The 17,064-nt window shown below is 41.0% G+C and overlaps 1 protein-coding gene across 5 annotated transcripts in view; it reads left to right on the forward strand.

The window, feature by feature from the left end:
- The first annotated feature begins 905 nt into the window (after nt 1-905).
- The window catches only part of NCAM1 (neural cell adhesion molecule 1), a 302,455-nt gene continuing 286,296 nt past the window's right edge, over nt 906-17,064 (forward strand). For 2 of the 5 annotated variants that reach the window (XM_063092592.1, XM_063092593.1), the window contains exon 1: nt 909-1,173. In XM_063092592.1, coding sequence (XP_062948662.1) covers nt 1,122-1,173 — 52 coding nt within the window. In that variant the 5' untranslated portion in view covers nt 909-1,121. Of the gene's footprint in view, nt 1,174-17,064 lie in introns of all 5 variants that reach the window. The other 3 variants (XM_063092594.1, XM_063092595.1, XM_063092591.1) reach the window with 2 other exon arrangements.

Here is a 17,064-nt window from a genome sequence, read left to right on the forward strand (position 1 = left end):
GCTGAGTCATGTTTATTTTCACCCTGCTTCCCCCATCTCTTCTTTTTAAAACACAGCTGTAAGATTAACTGAAGACCTTTTGTGTTGGTACGTGAGTAATATTCTATATTCATATCCTCAAGGATTAAAGTTCTGTTCCCTTATAAAAATACTATTTAATATCACCCCTGTATGATGATGCCTACCTAAAAGCCTTGGCCATATTAATAAGGAGATCACAGATTTCAGTATTTGTAAACAGAAAAACATTTTCTTCCGGTTATTTCTGGAAATTCCTTATAAACATCTGCGTTTTCTTCTAACTTAAGTTGCTTTCCACCTCCTTCCCCTGGGATCTGCTGACTTGTGTTGTATGTTGCTTCTCTGTGGGAGTGAAAACTTCACAGCCAGGATAAAACAAACAAATAAACAAGACCTAAGCAAAACTTAGCAACAGCAACCCCCAGCCGTCTCCCAATTTCTAATGTATAGCACTTAAAAATTAAGCCCTAGGCTATCTTTGTGTGGCAAGGATCTTAATGGAGGGGATTCTACAACTTCGAAAACCTAATTAAATCTAATCTTTTATTTTTTATTATTTACTAGTTATTAAAATATCCAAACTCCTGATTAAGGAAGGCTGGATGGCAGGAGGGACCGCGAAGGCGTGGGGAAGAAGTGTGAAAAATAAGAAATCCCAGCTCTTCTTGGGAGACTGCGTGTGAAAGAGCCCGGCTCCCCTGGCAGCTCCAGGCCGCGTTTTGCAGGCGGCCGCATCTGCCTCCCCTGTCTCTCTTACCTCCTTGATGTTCGGCACTATTTGTGGCCGGCGTGGTGGAAGGACACAGTGAGGTTCTCACCCCCGCCCCCCGCTCCCATCCCCAGTTCTATCAAAGCGAACCCGGACCAGCGCAAGGATCTCTGAGTTGCGAGTGTGCTGAGGCTGGGACTGTCACTCATTCTCGGATCAGCGCGTGAACGCAGCTCGGCAGCCGCTGGCAGGAAACAATTCTGCAAAAATAATCATACTCAGCCTGGCAATTGTCTGCCCCTAGGTCTGTTGCTCTGCCGCCGTCCACACTCGCTGCAAGGGGGACACAATTTACCGCGGCAAGAACATCCCTCCCAGCCAGCCGATTACAATGCTGCAAACTAAGGATCTCTTCTGGACTTTGTTTTTCCTGGGAACTGCAGGTACATTTTTTTTTCTTTTTAAAAATCTCAATCTGATTTGCTAATTGCCCCCTTCTCCTTACTCCTCCTCCGAGGAACACTGTTATTTTATTAGGTGGTTTTATGTGCAGTGGTAAGGCTGGTCATTTTCGTTGCTCTGAGAAAGGAACGCGTCGCCCTTGCTGCCCAGCCGAGCCCCGCGTCCTCCCGGGCTGCGCTGGACCGGGGCTGCCTCCCCGCGCCGCGAGCGCCCAGCGCCCCATCCCTTTCCCACTTTGTGTGCCCGCGGCGGGGGGAACGGAGTCCGCCGGTTCCCGGGGACGCTGCTGTCGCGCCAGTGATGGGCAGCGCTCCTTCCCCGGAGGCGGGCGGCGGGGCAGGGGATGCCGCGACTCGGGTGGTGCCGGCCGCCGCACAACCTCGGATTCCGCGGGGTAGGGGCTTGTCAGCCCCGGCTCCGGAGAGAGTGAACAATAAGGCCGGGGCAAGCACCCCCCGATCGTGATTTCCCCGGGTCCAATAAAGTGGGGCTGGCTGCCTTCACCCCCCTCCATCCCCCCTGCCCTGGACCGAATAACGGTTCGCAAAATGGGCAGAGTCGCAGGGCTGGGTGGCCGTTGTTGCACCCCAGTCCATATGACGTTAGTTTTTCATTTGCCAAATTGCTGGTTAGTTGCAAAGCCTGCCCTCGGCCGGGAGCACGGAGGGAGGGGAGGGTCGAGCGCCGCGTTTTGACAGGAGGAAGTGCGGAGGGGCGGAGGGCGAGGAGGGCGTGATCGGGGCTGCCTGGTGCGTGTGCGCGTGTGTGCGCGCGTGTGCCCTTACACGCACTACGAGCCCGGTGTTGCGCGGTGCGAGGAAAGGATGGCAGGTAGCCGCCCGAATCACCTCGCCCCAGTCTCCTTTCTTTGGGCGAGGTTCCTGATCCTGGCAAAGTGCGAACAATAGGGAGCCGGGAGGAAGACAGTAGTGATGCTGCCGCGGGTGGCGGGGGCTGCGCCGCTGCCCAGAGAACCTCGGCAGGCGGCCGGGAGGGAGGTGCCTTTCATTTCAGCTATTTCCATCTCGGCCTCCCTGGAAAATTGTTCTGTGCGTGCCCACCCTTCCCTCCAGCTGCTCCCCCCACCCCACCCAAGGATTTGCGCCCTGGCGCTGATGCATGGGAAGAGAGGAAGAAAGAGCAGGAGCCGCACAGAGCTGGGTGGGCTGGGGGGACATTCTGGGCGGGGGGCGTGTGCGGGGAAGCGCCCGAAGAAAGCCGACAGGAGGGGGCTACTTCGCTGTCGCCGCTGCCAGATGCTGCTATTCCTGCCCTAGACAGCTGAGCCCGGGTGGAGAGCGCGCGGGGCGGGCCGGGGAGCACCCAGCGCGTCCTCTCCGCGGGCGGCACGAGAGCCGCGCTCAGCCACCGCCTCCAGCCAACTCGGGTCCGTCCCTTGGCGACCAATCAGAGCGAGGCTGGCTGGGCGGGAAGCCGCGAGAGGCTTTTATTGCGGCGCGGGTGGCGGCCCGGAGCTGCCAGGAACGTCTCCCGGTGAGCCAGCCTAACGGTCTCGCTCCCTCCCCGCCGGGAGAAGCCCCGCCCTGCGGCCGGTCCCGCTCCTGCCCGGCGGTTTCCGAGGAAATAAAATGGAGACTAGGTAGTCCCCGGGAGGTCTCCCGTCCCGCCCGCGCGTGCTCGCCCACTCTCGCCTCTTTCACGCCGACCCGGAGCATCCCCCGCCCCCTCGGCACACACCCCCTGCCGCGGAGTCCCGGCCTTAGCGCGTCGCTGGGGAAGGCGCAGTGGGGAGCGGCCCCGCGCGGCAGGGCGCACCGACGCGCGTGCGCTGACCCGCAGTCGCGGGCCGGGGGCGATGCCGGGGGCGGGGCCTTGGCGGGGGCGATGCCGGGGCGGGGCGCGGGGGCTGGGGAGCCCGCGGAGTCCGCCAGGCGCTGGGTTCTTGCTGCCACCCGGCCGGGGGCCGCTCCGGGCATGCCCTTTCCCGTCGTGTCCGTGGGTCTCCGCGGCGCGATCTCTCCGCGTGGGGCGGGTGGGTGTTTTTGAGACCTCCTCCCCTCTGAGTGGGAACGTGACAATGGAGACCTAATCTTTGGTGGGCGTTTTGGAGGATTGCCTGGCTGTCCTATCCATCATCGTGATGGGTGTAACCTTCAGTGTTTGGATCCCATGGGAGTTGCAGGCGAGTACACGCCCAGGGAATCCTACATGGGGATGCTTGTGGATGCCGAGGCAAGGGTGGCATTCTGACCAGTGCTCCCTGGAATAGAAGCGTCCTCTCCTCATTCCTGGCCCCAGTATCGTGAGGATGGGAAGAAGGCAGAACGTGAAACACATACAAGGTTGCTTAACAAAAGAAAGAAGTTGAATGGTTGTCCAAAGAAAAATAATTTTCCGTTAAAGTATTGTTTCTACCATAGTTTAAACACATCGAAGGATTCAAGTCAAAGAGCTAGGACGAAAATAAAAACAATATCACACGCACAAATGCATATATATGTGTGTGTGTGTGTATATATGTATGTTTTGCTTTTTCTTTTCTTTTTTTTCTCTTTGGCCTCAAATGTGGCATCTTCAGGGACAATGGTAATTGAAGATCTGTGCTCTACTCGGTCGGTGCATATGAAAATTTAGATATAAGGTGTGGTGCCCTTAGTATATCAAATGAGTTAGGTGGGCTGCCCCTCTCTCATTTTGGTGTCTTTAGGAATAAAAGGAAATGTTGTGGAATTGCATAGTAAATTTGAATCCATGCTAGCAGCAGTTTTGGATGTCGTGTGATAAAATTGTTTGCTTGAACGATCTGAAATGGTTAAGTAACAGGTTTACTTGATAATTTTACAATCCTCTGCCAATTTAACTTGCAGGAAACAAGGAATGGATAGGACTGATTTTCTAACAAGATAGCACCACATTAAGAACAAAGAGCACCTTTGCCACCTTACAAAAGCTAATACACATATAAATTATAAATAATATTCTGCACTACATGAGATTAATTAAGATGCGTTCCAACAGTTTGCTGTGAGTACAATCACAGTGAGCAATATTTTTCATCGATTTTCATTTTAAAATTGTAAATGTGTCTTTCTGAACGATATTTAACTGGATGTAATAAAACCATATTTAAGAATGTGAAAACCTTTCACAGCTCTACCTAAAATCCAAAAAGGTAATTTTCTTTTGCTAAGTATTAGCATATTTTAAAATGTTTAAAATAATGTAGGGTTTATTTAGAATTCAACTGAGTTAAAAACAAAAAGGGAATATAATCTAGACATTAGTGGAAGTGTGGCCTGTCATTTATTTAAGTTGTTGAGTCACTAGTTCCGCTACAAAGGTCCTAAAGATTTTTAAACCTGGCTAAGTCTTCAGTACTCGAAAACTTGCATATTTTTTTTCCTCTAAATTCCCTCCCTCTTCCCCCAAATGATTGAACTTGATGATTTCTTTCCAGATACCTTCACCCAGGATTTTTTTTTTTAAGTAGTATTGGAATAGCAGAAAGCAGGACATACCCCTGTTCAGTAAAGGAGGTTCCTCCAAGTCTTCCTATGCTAATTAGTTAAACTAATTTGGTGATTTAATTATTTAATTGGTGACTGGTTTCCTGAGCTTTATAGTTCAAGAATTAAGGTAATAATTGCAAAAAACAAAAATAAAAAATAAACCAAAACCAAAAAATCCTAAAAAATTTGTGGTGTAGGTGTGCTATTTGCAAGGGATGTGGTCGTTTATTCAAGGCAGCAACAAGAGGGAGAAATTAACCACATAGAACCCCCAAATTTGAAGATTTTTGAATGGTGATTCTCTTTGAAATACATTTATCATTAATTGAGTTTTTCAGATAACGTACTATTTAATTTAATGTGAGTTATCTATCTCTGTATATATGTATTTTTTTGGAAAACTGTCTTAATTACCTTTCAAAATAAATAGCACCATTTTGTCAATCAAAAGCTAATTTTTAGACATGACAGATGTTTTTGTTCACTACAGAACTCAGTTTCTTAAATTATAGACAGCATTTTATAAACTTTACACTGCTTGAAATATGGACTTTGGAATTTCTAATGCAACCAGTAATTTTTTAAGGTGATGAATCCTCTATTTAGTTTGATGAATTCCCCATATTTACATCTTCTGTGTTAAAGAACTGTGGCCGCTCTCCAGACTGAAAGTGGCTTCAGTGCTACTGGCAGACCTCCAAAGATATTTTACAGTCTTTCCTGACTTAGTGTAAAATAAGTGATTGACTACCTGTTGCTAAAGAATGGTTTGAACTTTCCCTGATGATGTTGGGTTTGTGATGATGGAGAGCAGAACCAATTGGCAGGGAGGGAGGAGAAGGGACTGCACCTGCCCCCATCAGTCTGCTGGGAACAGCCATAGCCCAGAAGAAGACAAAGACATTTTTAAAAGGCTCTCCTGTGCTATTTAAGTATGCAGTTTCTGAGCACACAAATGTTGTATGGTGTCAAGATAAATATTTTAATGTAAATTCCATAATTGATAATTCTCCAGTTTAGCAGGCTAACAGATATATAGGCTAAGGAATATCTGGAACTTTAAAATAAATGTCAGCAAATTATGAATAGCATTTTACTCATCTTAAAATTGGGTGACAAATTAAAATTGAAAACATCAATCATTTGGCTGTGTATATTAATGGTCATTTGGGCTTTTAATAAAAAAGAGTTCTTTGGTTAAAAAGGAAGAATTCTGAGTACTATTCAGAAGAAGAGAAATTTATACGTTGCTTAATAAACTCAACAAGTCTCTGAGCAATGTTATAAGAAATGGTCTCTGAGGAAGAGGGAAGTGCCCAAGGACCTCTCTAAATCCTGGGGGTAAGATTTCTGTGAAATCCAGAGTTTTTAATGTTAAAAAACATTGTAGTAAAACTAGTTTCAATAATATGGGTAGAAATTCTCATTACTGTAGGGCGATAGACTATAGAAGTCAATCTGAAGGCTATAGTCATGTCATATCTAGCCCTTTTTGTTATTAACTCTTGGTGCCAAACCTTAAAACCATTTGCTGATGTAAAGGGATGTAAATTATTTGGCGTTGGCAGTGATGCCATTATGCCCTTTCATTTCATGTTGTTGAAATACTGTCTCTCAGCTGCAGATGCTCATTAGGAACATTGCCTTTTGATGTTGGTCTGGGTGCCAAATGGCGGCCTTTCAGGCAGTTTCAGTATATTACATTTAAAATGCTCTTAGGCCACGTCTACACGCAGCCACTGAGTTAACTGGTTTTCAGTCAGGTTGACACACCTTTCTCTTTCTACAGTATTAATTCAGCTTCTGAACAACTGGAGACTTGAATACTGCACTAAAAGGATAAGCCATTTCGTCTATCTTGTGTATGTTTGTTTTTGAAAAAAAGATTTTAACCCGTTATGCATTCATTTTCTCCCAAATACATATAATGCTTTCTCGAATTCAAAGATTGCATGGCTGATGTGACTTGAAAGGCTTGTATATAACCTGTATTCCACTATATACTCTGAGTACTCTTGGATTTGTAGCTACAAACACTGGCAAAATCTGGGCTCCTGTTTTGTATTTTGTGCCAATCTTGAGAAAACACGTGGAAAGCCTTTTGTTGTATATTAATCTCTTCCTTTGTTATCTGATTAACTCATCATTTAGGAATATTCATAGTCATGTCACGCTGTTTGAGATTGTGTTACATTCGATATTCTCTTAAATAGTTGACCAAATGTGTTTATTGAGTGTTGGTGCTTTATCATCAGCTCTTTGGGGAATTACAAAGGAGGGAGATGACATAATTTCTTCTGTCAAGGTACTGTGGGAGTAGTGGAGCATAGAGATTAAGAGAGGTTTCCAGCCTTAGTCCTCACTAGCTGTCTGATGTTGGACAGGTTATTTAACTTCTCCAAGTTTCAGTTTCCTCTTCTGTGAAATGGGAAAATTAGTAATGCCTCCTTGTTAGAGTTGTGATTATTTTAGAGATCACAGGGCTTCAGTGCATATCATTGTGTTTATTCTTGAGGAAGAAGGATGTACATGAGTCTAGAAAAAAATAATTATTTAGACATAGTGCTCTCTTTTTAGAAGGATTAAAAAAAGGACATTATGAGCACATGACTTTTTCAGTGATTAGAACCAGACTTAAAAAGTTGGTTGCTAATATGCCTTTCATTGTCAAGTTGATTGTGAATACATTATAGAGAAAAACAGTCTGATGACAATGTTGAAAGCCATTAGCACAAGGGTGGATCTAGGATTCATGGGGTCTGAGGGGTATACAGTTTTGAGGGCTCTCTTTAAGGAAAATATAAAACTCTCTTGCTTTTGCAAAATTTAGAAAACACGTGCCCATGAGAACACATTGCCAGGTTCCCATCCTCCAGAGCCTTGGAAAGAGCCCATGCAATTGAGGAAGACTGAAAACGTCCAGCCCAGCTTTAGCAACCATGCTTTGGTCTGCTTGGATCCACTTACTTGAGAATACAGGCTGATTGTTCTGTTTGTTAAACATGTACCTTATAAAGGTTGTTTGTGTAGTGTTTTGAAAAATAGAATCATGTATGGAAATCAAAGTCATTTTTGAAAAGAAAAGGCTATTTGACCTTTATTTTACAGAAAATCTTAAATGAGATCTGAGGTGATTTGATATTTCTCACTGCTAACATTTTTGTAAATTACTAACTACAATAAAATAAACTAATTGCTATTATTATTCAAGTGAGTCAGACATAAGTGCCCTATTGGCAGGGCAGGAAGTAGATTTGCCAACTACAGGCATAGGATGTTAGAGAAGAGATTGAAGATTTTGTTTTATCTATATAAAAGGAATAAACTGGATATATAATACCAGTAATTGTATCTTAATCATCAGTATACAGTATCCAGAACACTTTGATATGCATTTTATGATTTAATTTTTATATCATTTATTTCGTAAGTATCTATTTATTGAGTGCTCACTCTGTGCTGGGTGCTGGGAATATAGTGGTGAACTAAACATACATGCTCTGTTTCCATGGAGCTTCTAGTCTAAAAGTGCAGAAGAATATAGACATTAAAAAAGTAAAACACACACAATTTTAAACTTTAAAAATTTTTTTTCTTATTATATTATTTGTCATTGCCCAATGTAATCATTTTTTGTGGTCCTTTACCAATTTCTCACTACCCCCGCCCCCTTATAATTATGTATTCAGATAAAAAAAAAACTAGGGAAAGGAACTGGTTACTATGAGAGACTATCAGGGGGATTGGGTCGCTGGAGAGGTGAGGATGTAACATTTAAACAACTCTGTGAAATAGGAAGAACAGATGGTATTCTCATTTTAGGGCATGATTGATTGACTGCTTAATTCAACAAACGTTGAATTTCAACGTGCATTCCTGAATTCCTTAGTTCAACAAACCTTCCCGAAGTCTTGAGAGGGTCAGATAGCTTCAGGAATTGTGCTGGGTTTCAGGTTATAAAGTCCAGGAAGATACACATCTGTCTATAGATCTTACCATCTAGAGCCCCCATACTATATACAGACATATACTATACTTACAAGTAGGGGGACAGAGACATAGTATACTTACAAGTAGAGGCGTGGATTAAATGCTACTGGGCCACGAGGAAATAAGCAATTAATTCTGCTTGGGATTCCCTTGAGCTGGGCTTGGGGGATGACTTTGCCTTCACTGAATGGAGCAGGAAGAAGGGGTGACTCAGGCAGAACAAACACCCTGAACAGTGAATGAGACGTGAATACAGTCGTGTTTGGGCAACAGTGTGGGGATACTTGGGAAGGAGTGGCCAGGGATTAGGAGAACAGAAATTTTGTAAGTCCAGATTGTGTTAGGTCATGAAATGGAAACTGAGGCTGAGAAAGGTTAAGTGACTTATGCAACTGAAGCTGGGAAGGTATCTTATATTAATTGGCCGCACTTCATCCTTTTTTAAAGTAAGGATCACTTGAATACATATAGTATCAGAATGCATGCCAAGCAAATGTGAGTTCCTGTGGCTTCTGGACTGAGTCTGACCAAAGTGAGAGGAAGTGAAGTGTACTTTCTAAGGTTGCTGTGCTCTGCCTCTGCTTCCTCATCTGTAAAATAGGGTTAATGACACCCCCCTTATGGGTTTGGTGAGCTTAAATAAAATCACATATGTAAAGCAGATACACAGTAAGTACTCAGTATATGCTTTTAAAAAGTTCATTTTGAATGGAGATTTTATTTGAAATGTTTGTTAAAAAGATGTACTATGTATATGATGTGCAAAGTTTGGGCTAAGGGGGAAAATGAAATAAATTTGTGAATACTATTCTGGCTCTGCAGAAGCTTTCATGTGGTTGGGGAGTAAACACTTAGTTCAAACTCTATGAAATATGAAATCATAGAAGATACTATATGAATAAGTGCCCAAATAAAGGAGGCAGGTAATAATTGTGAGAATTGCTTAGAAGCAAAAAATCGTCTTGGTTGGTTTCAGTGTCTGAAAAAAGATGTGAAAGAGCTGGTACTTAATCTGGACTTCCAAGGACCAGGAATAGGGAGGAGAGGATCTATTTCCCTATAGAATGAGACAGGTCTGGCTGGAGAATTGCTGGCGAAGAGCAGTGAAAGGCTGGCTATTGGGGCAGGTTGTTTTAAAATCTTAAATGCTAGACAAAGGAGAGGGGTGCTGCTGGAAGTGTTAGAGAAATCATTTTAAAATATGTTTAACAGGATAGTCGGTGGTAGCAACTGAGTATGTGCTGTGTTTGATACTAGCTGCGAATTAGCCAAGAGATAAGTGGCAACAAATCGGTAGAGATCATTGCAACACTTAAAGGGAATTTTGGTTTTATGAAGCACCCACTGTAGTGGCAGGACAAAATAAAGGGTTAGTGAAAGGATTTTTATTGCTGTACAAAACATCAAGTAGATTATGGAGAACCCAGAGGCTGGTTGATAGGGGAGCCAGTTTAAGTTGGCTTGGAGGCCAGTGAAGTCCAGTGAAAGTGTTTTGCTTTATGTAGTAGGAAGACTTGTATGTGGGGAAAGGGTACTGTTGGGCTTAGATCCAGAAAACCTGGGTTCAACATTTGGCTCTGCTACTAACTAGCCAAGTGAATTTATACAAATTACTTAACCTCTTTGAACCATAATGTCCTCATTTGAATATGTGAATGGAACGAGATATGTGAGATGTATTGCAAATTAAAATATTTCATAACTATACCTTTTATTAATAAACATGTAGCTAAAAGTTTTATAAAAATCAAAATTTTTGCTTCAGAGGGGCTTATTAGATTAAAGAAACTCAACTGTGATATATTTTATGAAGCAGATAACTTCAGAAAAACACTTGCAATGACTTTGGGTAAGGATGAAAAGGGGCATAGCTGAGACGTTAGAAATGGCAAACCAACTGCCAAGGATAGATTATAGATCCAAAATGGTAGATGACTCGGAGAGAGAAAGATTTTTTAAGTTGCAAACTTGAAGGAATGAAATAATCAAGGTACTGTCAATATGATGGGGAAATTAACAGACATGTTAGGGTTTAGAAAAAGTTTGAGCATTCTAGTATTTTATCCTGTAGGTCAATATTTTTCAAATTGTAGGTGGTGAAATCTCTTTAGTTGGGTTGTATATACATTAAAAAGAAGGAAGGAAAGGAGTGAGGGAGGAATGGAGTGAGATAAAAATAGAATTTGTTTTATATTGTAAAGTTTAGGTATTGTTTTGAGATACTTTTGTTTCAGTGTGTGGGGTATGTGTGTGTAATATGTGACCTGGTCATGATGGAAAATATACCGTAGCTCACGTGAAGAGTTTGAAAGCTACTGTCATAGAAGGAACAATGTAGGACTGGAGAGAGGTCAAAGCAATCTGTGGTGGGGAGAGTGTACATCAGAAGGGACAGGATAGAGACTTGATGGGCGTGAAGGATCGGCAGAAGAAATGGCAGCACCATGACAATGAGCATCTAAGCAGTCTCTTAGTTGCAGGGTGGAAAAAACAAACAAAACAAAACAAAACTCTAAAATGGTGCCTTGACCACAGAGAGCTTACTGTCTATTTAGGAATGAAAAGATAATTGGAAATACCTGGTAGCCTCTGCAGCCAAATATGTGGCACCTAGGATTTCAGGGGCAGGATGAGGATTACTCGGGAACCGGGAGTGGTTGGAGAACTCTTCCCAATGTAAGTGAGCATTGAATGAGGCTTGGAAGGAAGGATTTAGCTCTGCTGAGAGGAAAGGTGGATGAGGTAGGTCTGCTAGTTACATGTTTGGGAGGTAGCTGAGGGTTCTGTAGTCTATATTTTTATATTCTTTCAGTAAAGGGAAAAACACCATGAATTACCATCAGTGCTTTGTGGGGTCTCTATCATACCTCGATATACTTATGTTATAGTATTTATGTATCATCTAGGATGGTATCTTGTCTATAGTTCAGAAAGTAATACTGAACAAATGGAGAGAACCAGAGCTTAGTGTTGTGAACGTCTAGATTAGAAAAGTTTAATAATGCAAAGTGAAAAAAAAGTTGGAAACAAATAGTATATATGGGCATAATCCCAGTTTTGTTATAAAAACACCTCTTTTACTCACTCTGTTCATCATAACTGGGACTTCCTTTCAAATTGCTTTTTATGTTGTCTGAATTTTCTATAATGGGCATATATTGCTTTATATTGAGTTGTAAAACAAATACTGCAGTAAAAAAGAGGGTGGCTGCACTTACGGTGGTTAGGAGTGTAGTAAGGAAGGCGAGAATCAAATAGAAACTTTGGATTTGTTTCAGAGGTGAACTTAGAGTGGTTTCAGTTGATTAGTGAAATTCAAGTGTTTTACTTGGAGTTAAAGACTGAGGAGGAGTTGATATCCAGAACACTTGACAACAAAGAAGGAAAGAGAGGATGTTAGGTTGGGTGAAGCCTTCATGCTGAGGGCCACCTGGGCATGTCTAACTGTTCACCATGGGACAGAAGCCAGAGAGAGGGGAAAGGTGTGAGCAACCTTCACAAAGGACAATGGGACGGATCACAGGAGAGGAAGTGAATAAAGTCAGGATTTTCCGCCAGTGATTTCTTTCATTTGTCGTGTGACATGATGAATTCTAGATGCAGTTTTGTCTTCTTGCATTATTCCCCGTGATATTCATACCTTTATACCTTTTAAAAATCTTTCTGTGTGTTGCAAAATCTTTTCAAGTGTGTTCTCCTTATCACGAATTGGTTACATTGTTTTTTTATCAGATCAGCAAAGGAATGGAAAGGGTTGCAACTGACTACTTTTCTGAAGTTATTTTACACGTTTTATTTGAGGGTGTCCAGTCTGTTTAGGTGAGATGCTGCCAATCACCAGTTACGTTGCAATTGCTATGTGAGAATTGGATTTAGGGTACAATATGGTAGCCTTAAAGATCTGTTATCATGGGCATGAGAAGATGTAAATCCAATGCACACTCTTTGATTTGGGTTGATAATTATATATTATCTTTCTTAATTTAGTATCTCCTTTTGGTGTTGTAGAGGCAGTGCATACTGTAAGTGGTGCCCATTGGCCTTGAGCCAGTTATTCCATCTCTCCAACACTCAGTTTATTTATCTGTGAAACAGGGATAATAATACACATGTGATAAGGTTATTGTGAAAAAGAAATGAGGTAATTTATACAACTGTTTGGCACATAGTAAGCTCAGTAATTTTTTTTTCGCATTTCCTTTCTTTATGCTAAAGTTCACAGTGAAGGGATATACAATTAGTGTTAGATTTAAGTATTGATTTACTTAGAATCACTTTTTTTTTTGTATTTATTTTTCATTCTCTGAGTGTTCAGGATCTCTATGAATTGCGACTGAGCTAGAAATGCCATGGCTGATTGCTTAGCTTTTTAACCTCCTGTGAAAGCTAAGTCTGGTAGATCTTGATTTTGAGAAAAGTAGAATTGTAAAAATCAAATTGGTTTATATAGATTCTACTTTCTGTTTGCATATGGTTAGTATCAAGCCTGTCAATTTGCCACAATGATGGAGCCATATAATTTAGTATGTTTAAATAATGGTTGCTGCTAAAGATCATATTGGTGACACTTCATTAATCTAGAAGTCATTTATGTGGCAACCTTAACTCTTTGGAACATGAAGCATAAAGAAGTAAGGGAAAGAAACCTCTGAATAGCCAGAATAGATATCCTAAAGTCCATGCATTGAATTATATGCATTTGAACCATAAGGAAGTCCTTAAACCTTATTCAGAAAGAGTCAATATATTCCTAATTAATTTCCTAGCTTCTACTACATTTATAAGGACTCAGATTCAGATTAGAATCAAGGAAACATGACTGCTAGGTACAGGTACACTGATAGTAAGAAGATGTAGTAACTTGAGTAAAGAGAGGATAGAAAAAACATGAAAAGCAGACTCAAGAACACAGAAAGTGATCAGTCTCAGCCATTTAGTATTTGGTTTAAAAAAAGTTGTAAATATCACAAAAATGTCAAGGGAATGTCTAAAACACCATGTAGTATAAATAATAGGTGTTCATAGTTAAACCTCATTCAGAAGAACCAACTATGGCTCATTCCAAGTAGCAGGCAAAAATTATATGGGTTCAGTCATTGAGCATGTGTCTTTTGTGTTCAACTCTGTGTTAGGTGCTGAAGGAAGAAGGACTTCAAGGAGTTTCCATATAGTTGGAAAGATAAAGCTAAATAAACATAGGTACTGTTGTTTTCACCAATGGCAAGTTGGAGTAAAGGAGGTTATGCAATCAGTCCTAGTCATCTATAAAATTCACTCATGAGACATTTTAATCCTCAAGGATTTAGGACAAATGAGATTTCATACTTCATTCTTCTAGAATTCATTCATTCATTCATTCCTGTTATATGCAGCTTCTCAGCTTGGTTTGAAGTCCATAGCTGTATATTTACCATTAAGAGAAAGTGGGTTGGCCAATTTGTCTCTTCTCTGCTAAGTTATAATAAATATATCTTGAGATTAAAAATCTTAACTACTCAAGTAATTGGAGTTAATTGGTTATTATTCCTCCCTTCTTTATTGAATTTAATTTTTATTTTTAACAAAGAGGAATGTTGGACTGCAGCAGCTGGAGTCCTGCAGAGAGGTGGTGGCATCCTCTCCGTGGTTCCACAGCCTGCTTTGGACTGTGGTTCCCTTCGTCACCTCCCAATTGCTGAAACTGTGTCTCTAGCCCTCCCAGTGATTCTCTGAGCCACCCGGTGTCCTACCAATAAATTCCTTTGTTCCTAAATTTAAAAAAAAAAAAGAAGAATGTCTATATTGATTAAAAATTGACATAGTTTTATAAGACTTGTAATAAAAACATTAATCTCTTTCCCTAACCCTCTTTACCCTTTCTTACCCCTCCTCAACCCTCCCGTCTCTGATTTTGACTCCCCTGAAGCAACCACTTTCTACTCATTTAGCTGTTTCTACATTTTTTAACCCCCATACTTATACTCTCCTAATCTTTCAGTCTTAGATATTTTTACTGACTTTTTCCTATGGTGGTTTAGTGCTCTTACATGCTGCATGTTCCCTCCTGCTTCCTTTACCCTGATCTCCAAGTATAACTATTTTCGGTTAAACCAATACTTGATATTTACATTATTATGATGATGTAAATATTATTCACAGTTGAGCCTTCGGCAGTTCTGTGATTTTATTCCATTTTTATATAACTTTATGTCTTTTCTGGAGTTTATAATAGCCTCAGTTTTCCTTTGCTCAGTTTTCTGTATACCTATCATTAATTCATCTTAAGGTTCTCAGGCTGAAGTAAGAGTCTCCTCTCAGTATGTTCAAACATGATTGTTTTTCTTTACCTTTGGGGGACATATATTCTAGGCCTTACCCTCCTTCTTCAGTCTAGAGTACTGGTTTCCTAGGCTTGCTGTAGTTAATTTATTTTTGCCTGGCATATAGTTCTCTTGATTGGAAAGTATTTTTCCAAAGAATTTTGAAGGTGTTACTTTATGTTTTGTAGCTTTGGGTGTTATAATTGCAAAGTCCATTGCCATTATGATTCCTGATATTTTGTATGAAATTAAAATCTTCTGGAAGATTTTAAGACCTTCCCTTTGTCTACAGTGGACTGAAATTTCTCAGTGATGTGCTTTCATATAGGTCTGTTTTTATTTATTGGGGTAGGTTCTCACTATGCCATTTTAGGCTGAAAATCCATGTCTTTCAGTGCTGAGAAATGTTCCTATATTAAATTTATTTGATATGTTTCTATCTTTGCTTTCTCTTTTTCTTTCTGGAATTCTTATTCAGAAGTTGGATTGATCACCTAAGTTTTCTTGTCTTCTCCCTCTGTCATTCATTTCTTGGTCCTCTCCCCCAACCCCCTGCTTTCTGAGAGGTTTTCTTAGCTTTTTTCTAATCTTTCTATTGAATTTTCCATTTTGCCAACATATTTTTAATTTCTAAGAGCTCCTTTTTGTTGTCTAAATGTCTCTTTTATAGCATTCTCTTCTTCTTTATTGATGCAATATCTTTTATATTGCTAAGGATTTTAGAAAGTTTCCTTTGCTTCTGGTATTGTCTGTTTTTCCTCTGAATTCCTCTTTACTATGTTTGCTTTAGTATCTCCTTTCATATTTCATATTGTTACATTTCATTCCTTAAATTCTAGTGATCCTTCTCTGTCATTTAGCAGTTAGGAGTGAGACACGGAAAAGCTGTTGGAAGCTCTGTGTGGGTGGGCTTCACAGCAGGGTAATTATGCAGAGACCTTGCTCCTTGGGCGGGGGAACAGCCGCATCCACCCATTAGTACCTGCGATTTTTCTTGGGCTGGTCAATTTAAGAGAATCCAACATCTTGTATCTTGCAGGGATAAGTCTGACTCTTGTTTTTCTCTCAGCTTAATGGGAGAAATAAATTGGGGGTATTTTTCTTCAGTAGCCAAGATTTTATTTAATCCTGTTTCCAGCAGGGCACTTCTGCCTTCAACAGTGCCTGGTGTATCCCCAAAAACAAAGTTCATCAGGTTCAACCTCTTCATTAATAAAAATCTAGCCTTCTGCCGTGGTGAAGGGAATGGGAAGAGAGACACATGGCTGCTACCCTCCTGTCACTTATGGATGTGTGTGTGTGTGTGTGGTTAGAGTTGATGGTATGAGGGGGCATGTTAGCTTCAATTTTGGAGCAAACTGAGAACCCACTGATGATCTATCTCTTTTAGAGTTCATAATTGCTACAAGCCAAAGAAGATTTTGAAATCTTTTATCTCACAAGTTTTAGTATAGAATTGTTGGGATTGAAAGAAACTTGCAGAATTCTTAAAAGAAAACGTAAATGCTCTAGAGTGCATCACAGGCAAAGACCTGAAAAGAGTGAGGCAACTTTAAGGGAGTGACAATTCCAAGAGTTAAATTCAGTCATGGATTTTTGAGGAACTTTTCTGAACTTCAGTGTTCTCAAAAATTCCAAGGTGGCCTGAGATCCCACATTTCTTGGATATAAAGACATAGGCTTGGCAGTGATGCTGTGACCAGAATAAGAGCAGTTTCATGAACAGGTTTGCAAATGGCATGTCGCAGACTTGTTGGGTAGTAGAACATTAGCTAGAAACATTCACTTAATCCGGTATTTACGAAGTAACTCCTGTGTTCCATGTAGTGGGTGTAGGAGTTGGAGGTAAAAGATGAATATAGTCAGTAGCTTTGCAAAAAATTCTAGACTGCATTCCAACCTATTTTTGGTTACATTTGTAAAATTTATTTATGTGGGATAACACCAAAGACAACTTTGAAATGTCGCAAAAAGATAAATAAGAGTTATTCTTTTCTCAGGTTTTTTTCTGTTTCTGTATATAACTTGAAGTTACTTGTGACATGTTTAAAATTTTAAATTTTCATTAAAAAAAACCATCTGTCAGAATGAAACAAAAAGGAGACATTATGTG

Source organism: Cynocephalus volans, chromosome 4, assembly GCF_027409185.1.
Source record: "Cynocephalus volans isolate mCynVol1 chromosome 4, mCynVol1.pri, whole genome shotgun sequence".
Classification (NCBI taxonomy): Eukaryota; Metazoa; Chordata; class Mammalia; order Dermoptera; family Cynocephalidae; genus Cynocephalus; species Cynocephalus volans.